Source organism: Ciconia boyciana, chromosome 10 (assembly GCF_034638445.1).
Source record: "Ciconia boyciana chromosome 10, ASM3463844v1, whole genome shotgun sequence".
In the NCBI taxonomy this organism is placed as follows: Eukaryota; Metazoa; Chordata; class Aves; order Ciconiiformes; family Ciconiidae; genus Ciconia; species Ciconia boyciana.
The window spans coordinates 32,983,815-33,003,360 of NC_132943.1; the positions used below are offsets into that span (position 1 = coordinate 32,983,815).

Genomic DNA, 19,546 nt, shown 5'->3' on the forward strand with positions numbered 1-19,546 from the left:
ATTAGGTTTTCTGTTAATGCATTTGATTCATGCATAAAGGAGGGTTAGCCCATATTTCTTCTACTTGACAACTAGAAATCTTCCGGCATCGTCTTGTACTTCTTCCATTTCTATCTCAAAAAGGAGCAGCAATATCTATCAGGAATGCAGCTCAGGCATTCCTGAAAACAGTTTTCAACTGCACCATTATTCTTGGCTTTCCATTTTGGACCTCCCCGTATACTTTTATCCTCCTAATACTTAGTTAACAGTGAGCCCAACTGCAGACCGAATTGGCTGCTGGGGACGAGGGGAGGGGCTGTAAAAGAGACAGAGGGTGGCTGTCTTCCAGAGACTGATGGACTTGAATCACCTCCGTAACAGTCCCAGCGCTTGCCAAGCCTGGAGGCAGGAATCCTGGGCTCGCTTCTGAACTCGGGCATTGTTTGGCTGCTGGCTGAGCTTCCCAGCTGCTGGCATCCGCTGAAACCCTCTGAAAGGAATATCTGATAGAGTATGAATGCTGTAATGGGGCAAAACACAGAAAGCCATGTTGGAAAACAAAGGTCAGACTTAAACCTTAAAAAACAGCCACAATCTTTCTGATGCAGGAATTGCAGTGTGCTTGGTTTCTTTTTTTGGATGTGTCAGAGTACATGATTTTTATCGTCAGTGGCAGTCCTAACAGAAAATGTACGTCTTTCTGTGGGTTTGTGTCTCATCTTTAACTCGTTGTCAGCTGAAGGCCAGTTGCACAATGAGAAACAGTCTTCCATTGTGCTGGCAGTTCTGGTACCTCACAGCGAGTGCCCAGGTGAGGCAATAGTGGGGCAGCAGGGGAAGGCACCAGCCTCTGATGCCTTTTCATGGTCTGCTATATATTTTATAAACGCACATAGCTTTCTTCTCCCAGTCTTTTTTCTTTGTTATTTATATGATAATCGCTACTTTTAGTAATAATTTTGAAACAAGATTCAGCAGTTTGAAGCTCTTTCAGTGCTGCTTTTACTTTATTACACAAGCTAAGAAATGTGCAGCTTCAGTATAATAGGACGAAACTGATAGTGATAGTAGTAGGTAGCAGTAGGTGAATTTATAGTTCACATTGATAGTAGGAGGTGAATTCATGGTCCAGAAGTTGACCAGTAGGACTTGGTGTGGTTTTTGAAGTTCCTGTGAGCACAGTTGCTTTTAGAATGATCACCTACAAGCTTTATTATCAATCTTTTACTATGAAGCTTTCACAGGATTCAGAAGATGTTTTATAGATTGATTAAAAGCATGAACACATTTTTACTTAAGTCTTAATGATTTTTCAAGTGGGCTTTAGGGATTTAAATGTTTGTTTACAAATCAGCAACCCTCGGGTGTGTCTGTGCAGGATTGTTAATGGATGTACCAGCTTTCAGCCTTATACGGTTTGAAAAAGCAAAGAGATTTCACTCTGATAACTTGGGATAGCTAGAAACACTGAATACAGAGGCTTACACCATAGCTGTGGACTGCATGCATGTGTAGAAATTACGTTAATAAAAAGGGATAGCTCATGCTCTCAAAAGTGATAAAATTAAAACTTCTCCATAAGGATTTTAACATTTTGATCCCAAATCTGATAGAGCAGCAGATTTGCAGATGTAAACAAAAATATGTAAATGTTCTTTTAAAAAGTCTAAATACTTTTAGCTTAGACTTTCCAGTCCTTACTATTTACTTCTAAAAATTCTCCTTTCACTTTTTCTTGCCTTCATTAGGAGTCAAAGTGCATGAATTTTCCTGCTGACTTCATGTCCCAGCTGAGTAGGTCTCCAGTGAACTACATTTAAATGACTTTTAAAATAGTAGGCCTGTAATTTAAAAAACAAAATCCTGTTGAGACATCAACAATGATATATCATTATTGGTGCTGTAAGAGATGCAATGTCACTGACTGAACAAATCTGTTAGAGGACAGTTCGTGAGATGGTTGTAGAAAATGAAATTGCTGAGATCGGTTGAGGACAAAGAACTGAAACTCCTAGTAATGGATGTACTGTTGATACAGACTGCAGGCACTCTCCTGGGCCATTCTAGATACAAAAGTGCTATTTAAACACACTGTATGTGTTTGTTATTCATTAATAAAATTTTGGCTGGGCTGACCAGAAAACTTTTGATGGAAAAAGAATAAGGTACTATGTAGGACTAGGGCTTTCCCACTTACCAGCTGTGAGGTGTAATTAGCAGACAAGGCTACTTGAATGCTACTGTGTCCCAGTGGTTCCTTTGTATTTTGTTTGTTTGTGGGGAAAAAAGGAAGAAGAAACAAAATGTAATTTTGAGAGAGACTTGTTTTTTCATCTGACTTGCTTAATGGCAGATGCATGACTAGAAGAAGAAAAGAACTGATTGTGAATTCTCCAGTGAGACAGTCTCTCAAGAGAGAACAGTACATTTTCTCACTGGGAAATATTCACTTTTAACCTTAATTAACCTTAAAAGATGTTGTTTGGTCTCAGGCTGACAGAATGGATGTTGCAGTGAAGACCCTTGGCCTATGCTTAGCCCTTGGGGAGGAAAGGAATGCTACTGCTAACTTGGGGACACCAGCATCAACCCTTGCCTGTGATTCTCATGTTTTTGCAAAGCTAAAATTTTGTTTTCACATATTCTGTTTTATTTTCTCCTTTTTCCTGTTTATAAATAAAACTTACAGCAATTTGCTATGATTTTACAATCATAGCAATGATGTGCTTTTCATTTTGTAAATGAAAAGCACAAAAAATCATTTTAATGATGTGCTTTTCATTTTGTAAATAATTTCTGTAACAGTGAGCTCAAATAAGTAGATTCATTTCTTCAATGAGAGCACAGTTATGATGACTGAGGTACTGGAAGTTAATCAACCGAACAGGTTGGGCTGTCTGTGTAGGCAGCTTTGTACATCCTAAAATCAAATGGGGAAATTTTGATTGTGAGGACACTGCTCTGAATGACAGCAAAGGTGATATGTACTCTGGCATTTGAATCAACAATACCATTTCACTAGCCTGGGAGGTTGTTTTGATAAATGTTGTTCTCTTTCCCTCCTCCTGGCCCTGTCTGATATGCATGAGTAATATGCACAGGTAATATGATCGAGCTGTCATGTATTTATTCAAACTGCTTGGTTATGGATATAACTGTGTTGCCGTTGCAGGAAGCAGTGCAAGTATTGATTAAGCACTCAGCTGATGTCAATGCTCGGGACAAGAACTGGCAGACACCGTTGCACGTGGCAGCCGCAAACAAAGCAGTGAAATGTGCGGAAGTCATCATCCCCATGCTGAGCAGCGTCAATGTCTCTGACCGAGGGGGACGGACGGCATTGCACCATGCAGCTCTGAATGGCCACATTGAGGTGAGTTGTATAAGACCATAATTGATCGTTGGCTTATTTATTTGTTTTCTCAGTTCAAACAGTTGACCTGCTGTGGCTGGGTCTAGACTGAGCCCCATATCCCTGACCCCCACGATTCCTATCATTCAGCTGCTTTCCAAACTGTGCAACAGATTTCCCACCTGCAGAAACAAGACAGTGGCTGGAAAGTACCTGTGCAGAGCCAGCACGCGAGGTGTGCATGCAGACTTGGAGAGCTGGCTGTGTCACCGGCTCTGGCAACTCAGGTGTGTCCTTGGCTCTTTTGAGCTTGACTGCCTGCAAAAATAAGAGTGGCAGAATGGAAGGAAGGGAAAACTGATGGATTAATTTAATACTGAAGAAATGTTCAGCTGTGGGAGATCCAGTTGGTCTGCTTTTCTAATATGTCTAGAAAATGTGCTTCTGGTTTTCCTACTTATCTTATACAAGCAAACCCTTCTAGTCTAATTACTGTTTCTATATGAAAACCCCATAGTTTTGTAAATAAAGCCTCTATGTAAACGGTTTTGCTAGCGTCTTTAGATCTGGGTGCAAGGATCCTTGTTTGCCCATTCCACACCTGAAGATCTAGATATGGAGTAAAAACTCTTAGACTGGAACGGTAGGCTTCTGTCAACAAAAGTTGATCAGTTGTACTGTAATTAAAAGAAGAAAGAGGAATAGTAGTTCCTGTAAAACAATGATGGTGTTTGGCCTTTAAAATACTGGCCTGTAGGAAAGAGATAGTAATGCTTGAGTCTAACAGTCATAATCTAAAGCTCCTGAGCTTTTGGATAGAGTGTATCAGAAATGTTAACTGAATATATGCTGTTATTAGCCGATCTCTGTGGCAAAGCAGTGTACGAGAGGAAGACAGTCATCCAGCTCTGTAATTTGTGATTTTAGAATGTTTTGCTGAAAAAGACAGTTGTTGAATGTGTTTTCCATTCAGTTTCCTTTCTTTTTTTCCCTGATTTTCCTTACCTTTAATGTTGGATGATTGGCAATGGGGGAAAGCAGCTTTTCACCTCTTAGCCATGCTGTCTAAAAGGCCAGCGTCACATGCGAAGCAGCCTGGTGCCTGTCCACACTGCCATGGGCACATGGAAACTTAATGAAAATCACTGTGGCGTGGCAAGAAATAGACACTCCTTGTTGAAAGATCAAGCAGCTTTTAGGGTTTGTTACCTCACGGTCTGGAGGAATCTTGTCCCAATCCACAAGAAAACCCCTTAAATTGATCATAACAGTAAAAACTAAGAGCAATGTTTCTCTTCCAGGCCTGTTTCTTTTCCAGGTTGTTTGCCAAGCTGAATTTGAAATACACGGGAGTAGCAGCACCCTGCATGCTCTCAGCCCCCTCTGTGGACACAGAACTTGTCCTCGTTCCTTGTGGCTGTCACTGCTCCATGTCATTAATGCACACAGCTTTGAACAGTATTTGTGTAATTCACAAATTTATCGTTCAAAAGCAGATTTTGTGATCCCAACTTTATTGCTAGAATGTTTTGTTATAAACTGTTGAGTGTGTGATCTACAGGGTTGGTTTACTTGCTGTTGTTACTTCTAGATGGTGAACTTGCTCTTAGCCAAGGGGGCAAATATCAATGCTTTTGACAAAAAGGACAGAAGAGCTCTTCACTGGGCAGCGTACATGGGTAAGGCTTGGGTTGTTGCTCCTTCTTTTTCATTTCCTATTCACAAACCAAAAGCAGGTTTCAAAATGCACAAGGGCCAACCTGGCCGTGGAACGTGAGCGTTGCATTTACCCTGAAGAGGGAAGGGTTCAGCTGATCTAAATACACACTATCCATTTACAGTTTTGCAGCTGGTGAGAACTTGGCTGTGATTTCCTTTTTAACAGAGTTAATTGTGGGCTTTTTGTGTTCCTTTTTTCATTTTGGTCATTTTATCCTGACCCTAATTCCAGCCTGAAGTATATTTGGGCTTGAAAAAATACAGGTTATATTTGTTTCAATTTTTGTTAAAAGCTACTTTATATAAAATGCAGATAAATGCAATCATAAATTTTGCTGTTTATCTGTGTTTATAAGTAGCTAAGTTACGATATTGTTACTAAGTGCTTTATAGGCTTTCTTCCTGTTAGGAGCACATTGTTGTCTTTTATTCCAGAGTGGACAAGAGCAACTGATTCGTCTATTCAAAACATCAGTGTTGTTACCAAATACTGCTTAATTAAATCAATTGACCTTATCATTCCTTTCAAGTTAAAGGAAGATTTCTTATAGTGGGGCATTAGAATTTAAAAATACTAGAACAAGATTGCCTGTGATAGTGGTCATGCTTGTTCAAGAGCTTTTGTTGGCCAAGCAGTGTATTCCAGATTGTAATTTGTGAGGTGTTGTGTACCCTCGGCCAGGAACTCTCTCATCTGACCTGTCAAAATCTTGATTTTAATCCTGGCACTTTTAGAAATGAGATAATAGGAGATTTCAAACTGTGAGAAAAGCATATTGTGCCTTTTTTTTGATATACACAGACAGATGGAAAGACTCTTGCCAACAAATGTGATTTGGCTTTTGAGATAGCGAGCTTTGAACTCCATTCTGTAGAGGTGAAAGGCTTTTACATTGTGCTGTGCAATTCCACATCTCTTTTGCTCTTAATTCTTTTCAGAAATTCATGATGTACTTCTCAAAATATTTAGATAACATTTAAGGCCTAAATTAGCAATGGGATTTACGAGTCTGTAGTGTAATTTGGACAGAATTTAGATAATGAGACCTGAGCGTCTTATCCTATAAACCCTCATGTAGTTTCTTGAATGCTTAAATATCTTTGAGCACTTTGGAGTTTGTCCATAAAGTTTCCTAGGTCCTGCACATGACCAGAGCTGCCTCTGTCATGAAAGTGCTGTACAGCTCAGATGGGGCACAACTTTATATGGTGTTTGACATAATAAATTTTTAATTCTAAGAAAAACACCTCTGCTTCAACATGAAGCAATAAGGACTATTCCTCAGTTACCCTTGATTTAATTTTGGTGATTAGGGCACTATCAGGGAAGGCACGTTAGATGGTTTGAGACCTCAGGGAGAGGAGGAAACTAAGATACAGGTGGGTTATAAGTTGCATTTTGAGATGCTCACCTCTTCCCCTGTATTCTGTAGGGAGATCCTAATTCAGGGGTAGGCATTTCACTCCTGAAGACAGATGTCCCATCAATCTGGCAGTCAGCTCTCAATCTGTGTGACTGTTGAGGCTATTGCAGTTATTTTAATTTGCAGACTAAGTATGTGTGTATAGACTATGAGTTCAGATTCAAACATTTTTAGACATATATGCAGGATTTTTTGCACAGTTTTGTGTTAATGATACAGTTTTGGAGAGTCAAAAACCTGATCCAAAGATAAGTGGATTCAGTAGAAAATCTTGTGTTTGTATTGGTAGGCTTTGGATCAAATTCTGCACTCACTTGAAATTTAGTTTTCTGTGTCCTCAATGATACTAGAAAAGAGGATACCTTCATTTTATCATTTATTAAAGTTATTTTGTATTGCTAACAGAAAATGACAAGTGTTTAGCAGCTGTGTTTGCAGATGACATCAACAGGATGCTGTTTTGGGAGACTTGTATTGTCATGCTTCTGTGCTCACTGTTCTTTCTGTAACAGGGAGAATAAAACACAAACTGTTATTTTTAGAGAAATAAATGGGAAAGAGGTGTGTTTTTCTTCTTTTAGTGACTGGAAAACTAGTTCAGTAAAGAGAAATTTGACACATCTGGTGAAGGTGAATGCATGGATTTCTTGACAAGGCCTGAAGCTGGGATTAAGAAAATTTACGAAAATGCTTTTTTTTGTTTGTAAAACTGTGGGAGCATTGTGAAACAGCAGCAAAACGGGCAGTGCGTTAGCAAGAAAGCAGTAATTTGGGAGAAGTGATGCTGTAGGATGTATACTCATTGATTACTATCTTTCATCTTTTGAAGGTCACCTGGAAGTTGTTGCCTTACTGATTAATCATGGTGCAGAAGTGACTTGTAAAGACAAGAAGGGTTACACCCCACTTCATGCAGCTGCATCCAATGGGCAGATTAACATTGTGAAACACCTCCTTAACCTGGGGGTAGAGGTATGTGGTAATGTGCTCTTTGTGGCTTCCATGTTTCTCCATATTTGGAGATATTCTTTTCTTCCTTCTTATGGATGCTGCTACAGACATTGGCAGAGCTTCTAAAGAAAATAGTTCCCATTTTCTGGACCATCTTGTGCTTCATGTGGTTTATGGGTTCAAGAGCCAGGAAACATTGGAATAAAAAAAGTCTGATATGGACAGTAAATTTCAAGCCACCTTGCTGAAGAAATTGGGAAATATATGCTGTTCCTGCAGAGGAAGATGGAATAATGAAATTTCCCTTGGCTCAGCATTCCCTTTGATATGATGAGTGGTTGTTCTCAATATATACGCTGTGTACTTTACTAAAGAGCAGTTCAGGCTGTTTAAGTTTAGGGACCTGTATTTTCTCTGTAGCTGATGGAGGGAAGGAGAAGGATTATTTTCACTCTGGAAAAGAACTTTTTTCCAGGGCACAGACATCTCTTAGTGTAATATTGTCAACTCGGTGGTTCAAAGCAGCAGTGCGATGACCAGAAGAGCCTGCACTGGTTAATCAGAGATGTCAAATAAAGACATTGCATTTGCCATTGCATTTTCAGCTGATTTGACCTGCCAAAAAAATGTCAGAAGTCCGTGTTCACGGGCTGTTGACTGTGAAGTTGAAGGGGAATAGGTGTTTCCTGTTATTAGCAGTACTAGGCTAATAACTACCTTTAACTTCCACATTCTCCACCACTGGGGATATGATCTTTGAGACGCCTGTATTTCGTGGAAGGGTATTCACGTCATCCCCGAGTCTTTTGTACAATCTGTCTTGTCCTATTTTACAGAACAGCAGTTGAATACTAAGCCAGTCATCAAGAAGTAACATAATCTTAATTACATCTTTATAATACTGAGCTACTGAAAGTGGTTTCTTATTGAAGTGTAAATGGCTGTGCAGTTTCACCTTCCCTTCACTCAGGCACCTTCACTCCCTTCTCAAAAGAAATCTGTGGAAAGAGTTCTTAAGCCTGATTCTGTTCACAAGAATTCAATAGTCAGTGTTTTAATTTTTTTAATAAAGATTGTGAGCTTTTTATTAATCCTACTTTCCCACTTATATGTAAAAGCTTTCCAGCTTGTTAAGACTTTTGTCATCGTCATCATTCCATAGTCCTGCTATCAGCTTTAAGCTTTATACTGGCTTTCAGAAATTGCCAGTAGGATAAAAAGTTAATAATAGTAAAGGTAAAGCATTCCAAATTAAGCTCTCTGTGAGTATATTTTTGTCAATGAAATTTGCTGGTGAGAAATACGCCCTATGACAGTTCAAGCCTCCAGCTATTTCCATTTGCAGTATGTGATGCATTATGTAAAATGGTAAGCTGATATCTGTAATTTTAACTGTGTCTCCTTGTCTCATTTTAGATTGATGAAATGAACATCTATGGAAATACTGCACTTCACATTGCCTGTTACAATGGTCAGGATTCTGTTGTTAATGAGCTGATTGACTACGGTGCTAATGTAAATCAGCCTAATAATAATGGATTCACTCCCTTGCATTTTGCTGCTGCCTCCACTCACGGAGCACTGTGTCTTGAACTACTAGTGAATAATGGGGCAGATGTTAACATTCAGGTAAAACTTGCATTTCAGCTCTTCAGTTTTACTTTATCCTATTTTGCATACCTCAGGAGACTGGAAACTATAATAACGAGTAGAGCATGGCTTTAAATCCTTGATGGAAGTAGAGTGATGCTGAGAATGTTGATCACTAACCTGTTTGGATGAGATTACTTCCCAGCAGAGCAGCTCTCAGTGCCTTGATAAATATAATGAAGGCTTTAAACTCTAGGCCAGCCGCTCTCCTCAAGGCATGAACCACTACTAAAATATAGTCCCAGGAGCAATGTCAAAATGTTATCTCAGGGAGTGGTGGTAAGTCAAGGAACTAATTCTTTCTGGTGTTTTCCTTCCCCCTACAATATGGATTTAATTAAACCTGATTCTAAAAAGGTCCCTTTGACTTTCCTGGGGAAGTAAGAAGTGAAGGTTGTTTGTTTACCTATTTTAGAGCCTGAGTTTATAAAGTCTGATTCTGTTTAGGTTATCTGAATGCTCTTGAGATATAATTGATATATCTTGATGAAGCTGAAAGGGACTTGCTGTTATCCAGCAGAGAGTCCTGGTATAGGTACCAGAAGACTTGACATCTCTGAGTTCATATAAGATTTTGACTGCTTTACTTTAAACTCTGTGTGTTTCAGTTTCCCATCTATAAAACTGGCCTCCTAGCATTCAACACCTCTGGCAAGTCCCAGTGCACTATTTAAACTCAGAATTATTAAAATGAAATTAGGGATTGTGCTTACCAATGAATGCAAAGCGCCATGCCAATAAACATGAAGTGATGCGAGTAGTGAGGCTGGTACCCTTCCCTTGCTATTTTCTCATCTCCTCGACTTCCCCAATCTCAGTTTCTTTCTCTAGAACCCAAAACATTCATCTCTGCTCATTGTACCTTTCCTTTCATATGCCTTCCCTGTTTTCTAATTGTCTTTTGTAGACATCCTATTTATGATTGCATGGAAATTTATTAGCCAAAACTTTTTAATGTAATGGCTTTTATTCTGGGATGTATCTATAAAATGCAGATTGATAAACAGGATATAGTTCTTGAATCTCTCAGAGACTGCTCCTACTTAGCTTTATGGTTCCTTTGCTTTTCTTTATTCCCCTCATTGCAAGGGTTAGAGGAAATAATGACTGAATGGGAAATGTTACTTAAAAATAATATTCAAGAATAATATGTCATATATCTGTAGGTTTCTAGCAGGTATTGTGTATTGCTAGGCTGTAGGGACAGGCTCCACTCCAGCCCATTTCCTATTCATTGCTGAGGAACTGTTTTACCTGTATGCTTATACCTTCTGCGTTTACCATCATGTACAGATTCAGTCCTACAGACTTTTGAAGCCAGTGGAGGTTTTATCTGGAGAATAGCTGTAGGATGTTGAGCTGAGAGACTTCAAATTGTTACCACTGCTTTACATGCTAAAAGGTTGTTTTTATGTTTTGTTTCTGTTAGAGTAAGGATGGGAAGAGCCCGCTGCACATGACAGCTGTCCATGGGAGGTTCACGCGGTCGCAGACCCTTATTCAGAATGGTGAGTTTCTGTGCCTGTTTCACGACTCTCCAAAAGATTAGGCATTTCCAAGGTTGCAATTTTTAGTTGTTCTGACCCAGAGTGACAAAGGACTGTTCTGAGAGCTGCTTAGCTCTCCATCAACTTCTGGCTTTGAGCTGCACTGACAGCTCTCATTCCAGCGTGTCATCACAAGTCGAGATTTTGGTTGTTAACAAAATCCCATATTCCTCCAGCTGGCGGTGCTCCAGCTGATCGGTTGTGATTCTTAACCTGAAAACAAGAGTTCAAAGCTGTATTTAGAGAAGCAGGCACAACTTTCTCAAATGATTTAAAAACTGAAAAAAGAAAAAGTTTCCAGTTGTCCTCCCTTGGGTTCTTAGAGCTCAGACCATTTTCCCTACCCTCCGCTCCGCAGCTGTACTTCTCTCGCCTCCCTTAGCTCCACCCCTCACCACTGTCTTTATTAAGTGTTGAATAAATACTCAGAAGGGTGGACCAGCGCCACCTTGTTTGTTCTGGCATAGCCAGGATTCCTGATTATCAGTCATTTGTCAGGTATCTCTTTTGTCCAAGAATACTACAGAGTATAACAAATATTATTGTTGGAGATCTGGCAGAGGCCTGTTTCCGATTGACAGAGGTTGCTATTACTGATTGTTAACTTATGCTTCCCAGCTTTGGCCACTATACCAGACAGGATGGTCTGGGGTTTGTTTGTTGTTTTTGTTTGTTTGTTTTCCAAAATCCCAAACTTGGAACTTAAGCGTGAGATGTTGAAGATGGCTGAACAGTTACACTGTAAATGTAATGACACTTAGATTTGCACAAGATTGTATTTTAAAATGGAGGTCTTCAGTACATCGTGCTTCTTTCAGGTCATCATGCGAATTGTTGTCATATCTCTCCTTGGGTAAATAAAATAGTAATAATAAAAGGAGTTTGGGCAAACTGGAAGAAACTGTGCTTTGATGCAATTTTAAGTTGTTTAGTCAAATATGCTCTCTGACTTACAGCTGTTGTTTGCTCTTTGTTGGATTTGTGTGTGAAAGGACTGGCAGTTCTTCATCTGTCCTTCACGCTTCTATACTCTTCTTCAAGTTACTTGGGTTTCGCTTCTTTCTTTCTTCGTTTGCTGCCCCTCTAATTTTAGTATTGTACACAGATCAGATTGCAAGTGACTTTATGCCTTGTTGCCATAGGATATTGTGGAAGAGAGAAATGTCTATGATTTAAAGAAATGGAGTTTCATTCTGCAGTACTTAATGAGTTGGCTAAAGATGTCTCAATTTCTGGCTGCTGTCTCTAGCAACTTGTAGAGGAAGAATGGATTACCTTAAAATTTGAAAATTGCAAATGTGATACCTATCTTTAAAAATGGGGAAAAAGAAAAGCTGGAAATTTTACATAGGTCAGCCAAAAATTCTGAAATAAGCAAATGAACAAACTGTTTGTAAACACTTAGGGAGCAGAGGGCAATATCTGGCATAGATTTCTCAAGAGTAAAAGATACTGAAACATCATAGTTCTCTTCTACAGCAGGGTAATAGGCTTTGTGAACACAGCACAAAGCTCTGACTTTTCTGTGGGCAGATAATGTTCATGAAGACCTCTGCTGGTGGAGGCTCCACCCCAGGGAACCTGTTCCAGCATTTCACTGACCTTTATTTACCATTAGAAAATGCTGTATAGTGCTTTACTAGAACTTTTCTTGTTGCAGTTATGGCCTGTTATCTCCTGTGAATAGTGGACATGCAGTAAATATTACCGTATCCTGACGTTATCAAGACTTTTTACATGCTTTCATAAAGTATTCTCACAGCAAACTAGTGGAGTATTAAAATATTACAGTGTTGGTGCATAACTAGTTGAAAAACTACACTCAGAGATTCATAATAAATGGATTGATGTTGAAATGGAAGGTGTAGCGAGGGGGTTTTCAGTTTCCCTCCTGGGTCTGGAACTATCCAGCATTTTCATTAACAACTTGGATAGTGGAATAGAAAATGTGCTTTTAACATTTGGAGAAAACATGAAATTGGGAGAGACTGTTAGTTTGGCAGAAGGTGGAGTCAGAATGGAAAATGATCCTGTAAAATTGGAGACAGAAGATATAATGCAAGTGAAGCAAAGGAAAGATACCACACACAAGCAGGAGTATCAGTTGGGCAAGTTCAGAATGGCAACAGCCAGGTGGGTAGCGGTTCCTCAAGAAAGGATCTGGGGCTTGTAGAGGATCAGAAGCTTGTTGACCACAAGTCAAAAGTGTCATGGTGCTTAATAAAAAAGATCAACAATGTACATGGTGCTGTACAACGTACGGGAGTGTATAGATAGGAGCGTAGCCAGCAGGCATGAAGTAATCCTTTTGCTCAGCTCAGCGTTGGGAGATGTCAGCTGTAGTACTGTTTCTGGCTTTTGACATTTTACTTCCAGAAGGATGTGGGCCAGCTGGAGAGGACTGGGGGAAGGACGAGAATAGTTGGAGTGCAGCAAACCTGGCTTACAAGGAGAGACTTAGAAGGAGAAAAAATTACAGTTCCTTGGTCCAAAAAGAAAACAAGGACTTGATAGCAATCTTTGTGTGGGTCAAAAGCCGCAGCAGAGAAGAAAGAAATAATCTATTTTTCCTGCTTGTGAGGATAAAACATGAGATGACAGGCTTAAACTGCAACAGGAAAAGTTCTGCTTAAGCACTGTTAGTCGTTCTTTGGTAAGACACAGAGAAGGCACACAACATGCTTGTTGTTTGTAGTGTGTTCCTGCTGGCCTCTTGCATGAACTCTATTTAACATTGTTGTCTTACGGGTAAGGTTGAGTGGCAATGCCTTTACAAATGAGGGCATAGTTTCAGCAGTTCATTTTGTTAGTTTGATTCAAGGCATCCATTTGTACCTTTAGATGAGCAGCAAGTCTGAATCGTGTACTTGACCGTTGCATGTCATCCTGTTCACCTATTTCCCACCATTTTTCCCCAGCAGTGCAGTTGGAGAGGGAGATGAAAATGCTGCTGCCAGACCACATTCAGTACCAGTGGCTGACAGCTGACAGCTTCCTATGTGCTGGTTCTTGGTCTCTGAAATTTAGTGTCTCTGTGGCTGGACTGGTTACGCTGCATTCGCTAGAGAGAAATAATGTTTGTGGTCACTGGTTCATGCTTAATCTTTCAGTGTTAAACTGTATGAAAATGTCTTTTGCAGGAGGGGAAATCGACTGTGTTGATAAGGATGGTAACACCCCTCTGCATGTGGCTGCAAGATATGGACATGAGCTTTTGATTAACACCCTCATAACCAGCGGAGCAGATACTGCCAAGTAGGTGGCTGAAGTGGAGCTGTTTATAATGATCAAGTGTTATGTCTGATGCCTGGAAACACAGTTACTCCTCAGGTTCTGAAGTGTGAAGGTTAAAATGGCTAAGCGTAACTGTACTGTACTTCAGTGGGTGACAGGGGGCTAAAATATGAACACTTGGGAAGTGTGGAGGAGAGGGAAGTCCTGCTAAGTTCCTGTTGTGCCCAGTTACGCGGTTACAAGTAGTACAAGTACTGCTTCTTTTTCCTAAAGCATTGATGTGGCACAGTGTATATAATGTACATGAAGTACATATGTATATAAAGTGCATCTTGATCAGAGTTATTTCAGAAAGTCTGTAGCAATGAGTTTGTAGAGGAAAGGTAATTGAAAAAAATTCAGATGCCTTCCAAGGGAATTGTGTGCATATTCCTTAGTATCTAAATTAGCCTAATGTTTAATGGCCTGTCATACATGGTGAATATCCTTTTGTCTTATATCTTTTGGAATGACATAGGATAATCAATAGAAATGCAGTATTGCAAAGCAGATGTTACTAAATATTTCTGATCTCAATATAACTAGAGCATGTCTTGATGTTGCATGGTTTCTGATATTCAGGTGATGGAAATAATAGGACTGCTTTTATCTGGTTTGTGAGTTTGGGACTTTTTTGAATAGGACAAGGAGTTGAAATTAGACACATTTCTAAATGTTGTTAGTGCTTTCTTCTTCAATTCAATTTTTTGTTTGTTTATTTTTTTCTTGCACATGTGTCAAGACTGCACCCACAATATAAGTATGGTCAACTCAGACATTGGCAGGTGCTTGATTTTTAAGAGTACTTGAGTATTGGTTAGTTATGTTAAGGTTCTTATGGTCTGTCAAAAGAAAATCGCAAACCTGAAGGTAAACAAAGGGGTATAAGACCAGAGTAATGCAATGCCATGAGGGATATCTGTACCAGGTATTTAATAGCAGCATCTGATTTCATGAATGTAAGTTTTTGGCAATTACCGCCACATGCCTCCAAAATATAATTTAAGGGTCTTCTACCTAGAACCTACCATAGAAATCAGTGACTTCTCTTCACTTACCTAGTTAGGAAAACCTGCTTTGAGATACAAATGAGCTGGTTTTAATTTTGAAGATACTTGCAGCTCTTGGTATTTTGTATGTTTGCTTGGCGATGTTTAAAAAAGTCGCACATTTGCCCATACTCCTTTATCAAGTACAACTGTCACCATGCAAACTCGGAAGGTGGAACAGATCTTCAGTTGGCATGGATAATGAAATTCCACAGGCTTCAGCTAACGTCACTGGATTTTATTAACAGAGCCAGCATGAAGATGTCGGTGTCTAAATAGATGTGTATTTTTCCTAGCTCTTTCTCCAGTACAGTAAGTCTCAGTCTGTCTCTTATCTTGAGGTTTAAAAGGAAAATGAGATGCAGTGGGATAGCCCACTCTTAGAATCAGGGTTATCCAGTTAGAAATTTCTATTTCACACTTGGGTGACTGGAACATTGATCGAATAAAATACTTTTTCCAACAGCAGAAATAAGTGAAATAAGAAGTTGGCTCAGAGATACCAGGCAGATCCAAATGATGCTACTGTCTGTGCTAAACAAGGAGCACTGAAACGCTGGGAATGGGCTTTCATATGTGCTGCATGTAAATAACTCTGGCTGAGCTCCCCGAACTGGCTTTGAAAAGAAGATTCTGCAGCGTTGTTAGCAACAACTGCAGACAGCTCGGTCAGTCTTTGAGGCAACTGCATTTAAAGGGGGAAGTGTGTAAGTGATGGGAGGAACCAGTGTGAACAACGCTATAGAAGTGTGACACTGGTTAGCAGATGTGCAGATAGTGTATTTCGATGGAAACCGGCCAAAACATGTGCTGGGTGGAAATCTTGACCTAAAAGAAGAAAAATATTGCTTTAGATAACTAGGTGGAGGAAGAGAGAGAGAGAAATGGGTGTAGGAAGAGGCACAGCAATACAGAATGTCCAATATTAGCTTAAATAAATGAATCCACAGCTGAAAAATGCAACCTGTTTATACAGATGCAGCAGCTTGGTGGAGCTTGTGCTGTTTCCTTCAAAGAATAGGCTGTCAGATCGTCTTTTAATAAATTTACTCTAAGATGTAGATGCTGACACTAGCAAAATTAAAGTTTGTACAGCACCACAAGTCACTCGTTAGTGTAGTGAAGCAGTGAGGAGGACACATTTAATGTGAAGACAAAGGAAGGATGGGCCTGTGGATTCTGGAAAGAATAAGTTTTTTAAAAACAAACCAAAATTAGTTAAATACATATATGTATAAAATGTTGGAGAGAGCAAGATATCTTTATAAAAATCCACATTAATTTTTGTCTAAAGCTTCATAAGTAGTTATGATTGATGGTGAATCTTGCAGAAAGACAAGTTCCTTCGTCTTTGGGTCCGTATCTGAAATCCTCTTCCATGAGGTGATCATACTCTCCCATCCACCAGTTGTCTTGCAGAAATGAAGGGCAGATATGAATCTATCTGCTATTGTTCAAGAGTTTGTGATTTTTCAAAAATGTATCTGCTGAAGCAGGCAGTAGATGATAATCTTGTCGTGATAGTGGGCTTCAGAGGCTCCATGTTTATGTGCACTTGGAGGACTGCCAGTAGGATAATATTTCTAGAATAACAAGGTGCTTTTCACAAAACAGTGCTAAATGACAGAAGCCAAGATGTCCAAACCCAAAAGTCTTCTAAGACATTAAACATGCTTAAGGACTGAACTGGGATGATTTGCTGATATTAATAAAACTGCTGAGTGCTCAGCTTGTTTAAAAACTATGTGGTTGCCTGATGAAGATTTAGACTAATGATAGGTGCCTACTTTTTTTTTTTTACCCAGCATGTCTCCTCTGAGAAGTTTATAGTGTAATTGAAAAGAAGGTCATGTGTTAAAGGGGGAGACAGTGAAAGGGAACGTGAGGAGAGTAGCTGGAGCAAATAGGAAAATTAGATGTTTAGTTCTTAGGATGTGGGAAGAAAACTGTAAGTGTCACAGCAGCCTAAAGGAAAGTATGAAGAAGAGTCGTCAGCTACCCCAGCCCCAGGGGAGAGAGAGAGGGAAGAAGGGGAGGCTTCGAAAACCCACATGACAGTTATCTAAAGGATGTTAACTGCAGGAAAAATGGGTTTCAGAAATAATATTGAGAAAATTTCGACGTTTACTTTTACCTCAGAATGGCAGTTGCAGCATGTGTAGCTGATGCAGAAATTTGTGCATCCCACACTGGGAAATTGACTGCAAGTAATATCTGCTCTCTCACTTCCTCCCTTACCTTGGCTTTCGCCTTGAATTTTTAGAAACCTTCCTGCCACATTCTGTTCAAAGCGTAATGCCAAGATTTTGCTGTATCAGAATATTTTTAACTCCTGAGAAGGCTGGTAAAAGGAAATACAGATAAAAACAAGGTGGCAGGAAGAATCTTCCTTGAAAAGGATAAAAATGCTGCCTTTGTGAAAGGAGCTTTTGACGTGTCGTGTCTGTATGCAACCTGCGTTTTCCCATGACTTTGTGTAATGAGACTGTTGTACCTTTCAGGTGTGGGATCCATAACATGTTCCCTTTACACTTAGCAGCGCTGAATGCTCACTCAGACTGCTGCAGGAAATTGTTGTCATCGGGTAAGTAAATCCCGCAACGTCTGTGGAGCTCGAGTAGTGTGTGTCTCTGCTGCTTACGGCCCCTTTATACTCATTGTTGTGAATTGTTCCAATGAAAGACTTCCTGTGCTGCTGTGTTCAGCTGTGTGGTGTGGTGTACGGGAGCGTGCGAGGCTTTCCTAACGGCATGCTGGTACTTCCTGTGTTGTTCATGCCCGAAGCCCTTTTCTCCTGCCAGGTTCAGAGAGTTTATATTAATTCACTGGGAAGAGGGAGGAAATTTAGGACCTTTTCCCAAACTGTAGGAATGTGAGACACCGTTTTGGTTTGGGTCCCGTCCCCCCCAAAGAAATAATTCAGGAAATTATCTCCTTGGGCCCTGCACTGGTGCAGGTATTTACATCTCACTGGCAATGATATATTTTAGATACAGACAAACTGTGTTTCTGAATCCAGCCAGAGTAAAGGAGTTAGGCTGGCCAAAACTCTGTGGGCACGAGAGGGGAAATGAGTGAAAGTGTAGTGTTGAGAGAGCAATCTCAGGACCCTCACCAGAGCCCAAAGCAGAAGGAGCAGGAGTTTGCCAACGCAACCATTTCAAAAGAGGCAGCAATCAGGTGCCAAATCCCAAATTCTTTTTTTCCAGGCAAGAGTTCCCATGAGTTAAAAAAACGCAAGGCAGATCATATGCTTTTTCTAGAAAATTGCTTCATTACTTAACACGTAAAATCTCCTACTTTTTTTCCCCTAAACTTGAGTCCTGTACGATATAAAAAAAGTGTGAAAAATGGCAATTACATACCCCATTATGTTAAACCTTGGTGCGCTCTGGCCTTGACCGCTAGATCAAGAAGGAAGAGAAAAAGCTCTGGGTGACCAGAGTTAATACTGCCAGGCTTATATCGTTGGCCTTGTGCATCTCGATGAATATCCCTGTGTGCTCCTGGAAGCCTCTTTCCAACCTGAAAACCACACGCACTAAAAATGTCCCCATTTCTTGTTCAGGCTGACTCTGTGGTTTTTCCTCATTTCTTTATGTTTTCTGTCTTCATGTCCTGCTGTCACAGTCCTCTTGATAAATATCTGCCTCATAAATGCCTGTCACACAGTTTTAAATAGGGATGTGGCGCAGAGCTGGATGTGGAAATAGATGCTCGTCAACTTTGCAGCTCTTTTTATAGAGCTGCCAAACTGGAGCAGCCGCTCGCCGTTCCCGTGACAACCTCTTTCTGACTGTAGTTGCTTGCGTTCTGTTTTCTTCCAACTAACTGATTTTTCTGTCTCTGCAATGTTTCTTGTGGTTTAACTAGGACAAAAGTATAGCATAGTGTCCTTGTTTAGTAATGAGCACGTGCTGTCTGCAGGCTTTGAAATAGACACCCCCGATAGCTTTGGAAGAACGTGCCTCCACGCTGCCGCTGCAGGAGGGTGAGTAGTTGTGACTGTAGCTGTTGTAAGTTATTTTGTGGCTTCGTTGCAGATTTGGTGCCAGCCAAGTTGACTGTGCCATCCACAGAGGAATTTATTGCGGTGCAAGGGAAGCAAAGCGGTCTGATGTCAAGTTTTGGTCACTTGAGGCTGTCTTTTCCCACTGCCCTCATGTAGGGGTTGCTTGCAAAGTAAAGGAGATGGTCTGATTCCCTCTACTGCAGAGAGCTGGGCTGTGATTTGAAGCATGGGTTTCAGGCATAGGGTAAAACTCTCTTTTCATGCCTCTGTGAAGACTGCTTCAGCTTTGGGTGGGGGTACTGCATACTCACTCAGGTCTGTCTGTTGGCCACAACGGTTGCTGAGGGCGAGCAGTCAGCAGGAAATCATCAGTTCCTAGGGCAAAGCAAGTGAGGAGAAGGATCTGTGGCTCCTGGGATGCTGCTGACAGGGGGAGTTATTCCTGGTCTCCACCTTTGGACCGTGTCCTTGTCCAAAAATACAACTATGCAACAGTGCCCGTCAGATTGCAACCCTGGAGTCCAAATGCAGCTCATGTCCCTCTTTCCCATTTTTCAGCTGCAAGTTTAAAAGTTTCTAAAAGAAAA

The 19,546-nt window shown here is 40.4% G+C and overlaps 1 protein-coding gene across 12 annotated transcripts in view; it reads left to right on the forward strand.

Moving 5' to 3' along the window:
* ANKRD44 (ankyrin repeat domain 44) overlaps positions 1–19,546 on the forward strand; it is a 153,087-nt gene that overhangs the window by 89,932 nt on the left and 43,609 nt on the right. For all 12 annotated transcript variants that reach the window (XR_012044442.1, XR_012044444.1, XR_012044443.1 and 9 more), the window contains 8 exons: positions 3,155–3,355; positions 4,926–5,013; positions 7,307–7,449; positions 8,845–9,057; positions 10,508–10,586; positions 13,766–13,880; positions 17,449–17,531; positions 18,875–18,938. Coding sequence is in view for 9 of the 12 variants with exons in the window: in XM_072875190.1 (XP_072731291.1) it covers positions 3,155–3,355; positions 4,926–5,013; positions 7,307–7,449; positions 8,845–9,057; positions 10,508–10,586; positions 13,766–13,880; positions 17,449–17,531; positions 18,875–18,938 (986 nt within the window). In the remaining 3 variants the exon portion in view is untranslated. The remainder of the gene's footprint in view (positions 1–3,154; positions 3,356–4,925; positions 5,014–7,306; positions 7,450–8,844; positions 9,058–10,507; positions 10,587–13,765; positions 13,881–17,448; positions 17,532–18,874; positions 18,939–19,546) is intronic.